Source organism: Puma concolor, chromosome D4, assembly GCF_028749965.1.
Source record: "Puma concolor isolate L17-30 chromosome D4, mPumCon1.1.hap2, whole genome shotgun sequence".
In the NCBI taxonomy this organism is placed as follows: Eukaryota; Metazoa; Chordata; class Mammalia; order Carnivora; family Felidae; genus Puma; species Puma concolor.
The window spans coordinates 82704652-82710651 of record NC_141679.1 but is presented as its reverse complement, the minus strand read 5'-3'; the positions used below and the strand labels follow the sequence as shown (position 1 = coordinate 82710651).

The 6000-nt window shown below is 41.7% G+C and overlaps 1 protein-coding gene across 1 annotated transcript; it reads right to left on the bottom strand.

Annotated features, from left to right (window-relative positions):
• Positions 1-3696: 3696 nt before the first annotated feature.
• LOC112850507 (olfactory receptor 1G1-like) lies at positions 3697-4638 on the bottom strand. The gene has a single exon (XM_025914183.2). It carries the CDS (start codon positions 4636-4638, stop codon positions 3697-3699), a length of 942 nt encoding a protein of 313 aa, XP_025769968.1.
• Positions 4639-6000: the final 1362 nt, after the last annotated feature.

Genomic DNA, 6000 nt, shown 5'->3' with positions numbered 1-6000 from the left:
GATTTTGGCCCAGGTCATCATCTTGTGCTTCGTTGGATTGAGCCCCACGTCAGGCTCTGCGCTGACAGCATGGAGCCTATTTGGGATTCCGCCCCCCCCCCCGAATAAATAAACTTTAACATTGTTCATAATATCCTCTTTATTTAATATCAGAGGTAATGTCACTTTCTTCATTCTTGTTACTGATGATTGGTGTTTTCCCCATCTGGCCATTTTCATCAGAGGAATATAAATGATCTTTTCAAAAAATAATCTTTTAGCTTTGTTGGTCTTCTCTATCATATGTTTTTTTTTTTCTATTTTGTTGTATTTTTCTGTCATCTGTTTTCTTCCTTGGACTGATTTTATTGTTCTTTTTAAGATGGATTCTAAGCTTATTTTGCAGCCTTTTCTTTTCTAATATTTGCATGTAACCATAAGAACTGTAAGTTTCCTGTGAAGAATTTCCTGTAAATAATGTTTCATAATTGTTTTTTTTAATTTCAGTTAGTTAACATACAGTGCAATATTGGTTTCAGGAGTAGAATTCAGTGATTCATCACTTACATACAACATCCAGTGCTCATCACAAGTGCCCTCAATACCCATCACCCATCTAGCCCATCTCCCAACCACCTCCCTCCCTCAATCCTCAGTTTGTTCTCTGTCGTTCAGAATCTTCTATGGTCTTTTCCCCTCTCTTCACTCCCCCCTGCCCCATATGTTCATCTGTCTTGTTTCTTCAATTCCGCATGTGTGTGAAATCATATATTTGTCTTTCACTGATTTACTATTTCGCTTAGCATAATACAGTCTAGCTCCATCCATGTCATTGCAAATGACAAGACTTCATTCTCTTTGATGGCTGAGTAATATTTCATTATATATGTGTATATATATACGTATATGTGTGTGTGTGTGTATATATATATATATGTATGTCACATCTTCTTTATCTATTCATCAGTTGATGGATATTTGGGCTCTTTCCATCATAATTGGTTTTCATTCATATAAAAAATTTTTCTAATAGCCATTATGATGTCTTTTACTCCTAAGATTATTTCTATCTGAGTTTCCTAACACCCAAATATACACTTATTGTGGGGAGCATATTGTGATGTATATAATTGTCAAATCTCTATGTTGTACACCTGAAAGCAATATTATTATATTACATGTCAAGTGTACTTCTATCTATGCTCATTTTTTCTTTCTGAAGATTTTACTTAAAAGTAAAAGGGTATGGGGGTGATTTAGTCGGTTGAGCATCTGACTCCTGATTTCAGCTCAGATCATGATTTCATGATTCATGAGATCAAACCCCTCATCAGGCTTTGTGCTGATAGCACAGAGTCTGCTTGGCATTCTCTCTCTGTGTCTCTTTCTGTCTCTCCCCGTTCCTGCTCTCTCTCTGTCTCAAATAAATAAAGATTTAAAAATGTATATCATAAAGTAATTCTATACACTACATGGAGCTCGAACTTATGACCCCAAGATCATGAGTTGCATGTTCCACCCACTGAGCCAGCCAGGCGCCCCAGTCAACTACACTTCAGTTAAAAAAGGAATAGGGGCACCTTGGTGGCTCAGTTAGTTAAGCATCTGACTCTTGAATTTGGCTCAGGTCATGAAATCAGGGTTCCTGAGATCAAGTCCCACATCAGTTTCTGTGCTGGAAGGTTGGAGCCTACTTGTGATTCTCTCTCTCTCCCTCTGTCTCTGCCTCTCTGCTCACAATCAGGCTCACTCTTTCTCAAAAAAAAAAAAAAAAAAAAAAAAGATGGGGCACCTGGGTAGCTCAGTTGGTTACATGTCTGACTTAGGCTCAGGGCATGATCTCATTGTTCATAAGTTTGAGCCCCGTGTCAGACTCTGTGCCGATAGCTCAGAGCCTGGAGCCTGCTTCGGATTCTGTGTCTCCCTTTCTCTCTGCCCCTCCCCTGCTCATGATCTCTCTCTCTCTGTCTCTCAAAAATAAATAAACATTGAAAACAATTTTAAAAAAAAAAAAAAAAGAAAAAGAAAAGAGTGAAATGGAAAAAAATGGTTAACAGACTGAGGAAAATAGTGCTTTCACCAACAATCAAAGAAATTAAAAGTAAAGCAAGGAGATACCATTTTGGCTATCCTGTCATTTGTAATTAAGGATACAATGTGAACATCAAAATATGGAGAAGATGTAGACAAAAGGGCACTCTCATTTGGGAATTTTTGCTGGCTGAATAAATGGTCCTGTAAAGGTACTACTTAGATATCCTACTTACTTTATCTATTATCTATCTATCTATCTATCTATCTATTTTTTTTTTTTTGAGAGAGAGAGCATGAGCAGTGGAGAGGGGCAGAGGGAGAGATAGAGAATCTTTAAAATTTTTTTAAATGTTTATTTTTGAGAGAGAGGGAGGGAGAGAGAGAGAGAGACAGAGAGAGGGAGAGAGCTAGAGTGAGGGAGGGGAGGAGGAGAGAGAGAGGGAGACACAGAATCCTAAGCAGGCTCCAGGGTCTGAGCTGTCAGCACAGATGTGGGTCTTGAACTCATGAACTGTGAGATTATGACCTGAGTTGAAGTCAGACACTCAACTGACTTGAGCCACCGAGGTGTCCCATAGATATTCTACTTTTAAAAATATTAAATATGATATATGAAAATAATTTCTTTTTGGAGACTTTCTTTGCATCGTTATTTGTAATAGTGAAAGCTTAGAAACTTTCATACCCCTAATCATCCAACAATGGTGAAATGCCATATACATCATGGGCATTTTTTATAATGTATTCTCAGAGAGCCAAATGTTCAGGAAGAGATAATAATATGGAGACAATTCATGTTATAAGATTAAGCAAAAAAGTATATATAATTGTACCAGCAGTATTTTCTCAACAAAGTAAAGACAAAAAGTCATTAGAAAAAGATAGGTGAGAAATACTGTGAAATCTTATCAGTGGCTTTCTTTATATGGAGGGATAGTGAGTGTTTTCTTTTTTCCTATTCATGTTTTACAAATTTACTATAATGAGCATGGATTATTCTGTAGTTGAGACAAATGAAATAAACTAGAATTTAAATACCAAAGAATCAAGGACTTGTCCATAACTAATAATTACTCTCTGTCAGAATCTTAGATCTGATCCCTGATGTGTGATTTGGGGCCAGTCCTCTGAAGTGTCGGTGCCTAGTTTTTTCTCCTCAAATGTTTCTTGTCCTCTTAGTCCCAGCAAATAGCGTATCTTCTTGGTGCAGCCTTCTTTATGGGTAGGTTAGTCCCTATCAGTGAGTTGTTTCCAAAGCTGGGCTTGGAAATGGTCCCTGAAACTCCGAGCACTTGAGCCTTCCTGGTTGTGAGCATTTCTTGTAGCTGAGTGGGACCTGTTAGTCCCAGGCTGAGCTGCTTCTACCCGGCTTCCTCCTAGCACCCGAATTCTGTCTGATGTCGTTCTTGGTGATTCCTACTCTCTGGCTTGGATCTGCTTGGACGCCTATACCACTAGTCAAGTCACCCTGTAGGGATTACTGGCCACTCATCTTCCAGGGGTGCAGCTCTGTCCTGTAGCTCTGATTGTCATTCTGGCCAGTGAGGCATTCTCTGTTTGTTAAACCTGGTTGTGATGTTGAGCATCCATCTTGCTTGAACTTGAGTTTTCAAAATTACAATGGGGAAGTGCAGGGAAGAGGCATTTCAGAGAGCCTGAGCTCCGAGCCTGAGGAAGGACCCTTTACTGAGGAGAACATCTTCCCCAGCCAAAGAGTCTCCACAGAGCCCCCTTCATGTCCCTGTTCCTCAGGCTGTAGATAAAGGGGTTCAGCATGGGGGTGACCATCGTATATATCACAGATACAACCATTCCGGTGTCTGCGGAATAGGAGGATGAGGGTTGGAAATACACCAGAAAGAGTGTCGCATAGAAGAGAGTAACCACTGACAGGTGAGAGCCACAGGTAGAGAAGACTTTGTGTTTCCCCCCAGCAGAGGGAATCCTGAGAACTGTGTGCATGATGTGGGCATAAGAGACCAGGACACAGGTGAGTGGAATCATGCCGGAGAGAACTGCTTCAGTTAACATCGTGACTTGAAAGATCTGGGTGTCTGAACATGCAAGTTTGAGGAGTGGGGGTACATCACAGAAAAAGTGTGGGATGGCATGAGAGGCACAGAAGGAGAACTGAGACATGAGGAGGGTGAGCGAGGAGGCCAGGAGGTGGGAGCAGAGCCAGGATGCGGCGACCAGCAGCAGGCAGCGCTGGGGACACATGATCGTGGTGTAGTGGAGAGGAAGGCAGATGGCCACGTAGCGGTCATATGCCATCACGGCCAGCAGGAAGTCATCCAGCAGGGTCAGCGCCATGAAGAAGTACATCTGCACGAGGCACCCAGTGTGGGAGATGGCGTGGCGCTGTGTCAGGATGTTCGCCAGCACCTTGGGGACAATGGTGCAGGTGAAGCAGGTCTCGACGAAGGACAGGTTGGCCAGGAAGAAGTACATGGGGGTGTGGAGGTGCTGGTCAGAACCAATGGCCATGATGATGAGCAGGTTCCCCAACACGGTGACCAGGTACATGCCCAGGAAGAGTCCGAACAGGAGAGGCTGCTGCTCAGGGTGTGCAGAGAAGCCCAGGAGCAGGAAGTCAGAGACACTGGTTTGGTTTTTAATTGCCATTTAAAGTGGACCAGGTTCAGGAAAATCTTGCTTAAATGTACATAGACTCCAAAAGGTTATATCATTCAAAGCCTCTCCTCTGTTTTCTGTGTTCTTTTCAAAGGTCACAAGAATGCACTCCTGTCTCTCATGGTGGGTTGTAAGCATGTACAGGGCCGATAACTGTGGACAGCGACAGTGGGTGATCTTGGGAATGAACTTTGCATTTTAGCGGTCTCAGAGTTGTCTTGTAGACCTCCTGGATGAGGTTGAACTGGAGCTTAGCTCAGAAGAAACCTCCTAGGTTTTAGTCCACTCTCCACCTTTTTAAAAAAGTGAAAATATCAGTCTCATATGCTTGTGAGGCCTGAATAGGATCTCTTGAGGATCTGCATTTACTACACAGTTGTTAAGGAGAGTCATCTCTCTCTCAGCCCTCATTGCTTTTTATATTTTGGGTAAATTGTCTGTAACCTTTGAGTCTCATTTTCTTCACCTGTAAGATGTGGACATAAACCTATCATATAAGACTGTTGAAAGCATGAAAATACCAGAATCAGTTAAAGGTTTTTTCAGGAACTTTGGATGGAAAATCCCAAGGAGAGATTTTATGTTGTGCATTTGGATGGTATGGAAAGATGAACACACACACAGTCAGCGCCAGCCTGTGCAAATGTCATGATGTGGTGATGAGATACGTTGCCTCTGGGTCTGACAAACCTTCACTGGGCCACCAGCCTCCTTGTGCGCTGTGATGTTGAACAGGTCTACACGGTTTTCTGGCCTCAGTTTCTGCATCTGCTTAATGAGAGTAATAATGCTGAAATCAGAACTTTGTTGAGGATTAAATCAGGTAAGGATTGTAAAGAGCTAGAACAGTGACTGACTTATATCAACTGCTTGTCAAATAGTAGATTTTCATGAGATTATTGTTTACTCCTGATGGATTTAACAGAAGAAAGGTGCCTTCTGGAGTGACCAACTAGTCCTCTGTGTTTATCCAGGACTTTTCTGCTTTCAAAACTGAACACCTCACTCCCAGGAAACTCCCTCAGTCCTGAGAAAATTGGACTTTTCTTGGTCCCTGTCTGTGGGAAGTTGAGCTCTGAAAACTGTAAAGTTTCACAGAGTTGTAAATACCATAGTCACCAATATCACCATTGTGACCTTGGATGGCAATGGTTCTGACCTAGTAGTACCATGACAGAGCATCCATTTGGACTTGTGACATGTATAGGCCCAGGTTTGAATCCCAGGCATACCATCTCGGTCAAATCATTTACCTTCTAGAACCTGAATTGTAAAATGACCTAAATAAATCTAAATAGCATATACCTCTGAGTCTTAAATTAAAAAAAAAAAGAGATAGGACTTGTTGACCTG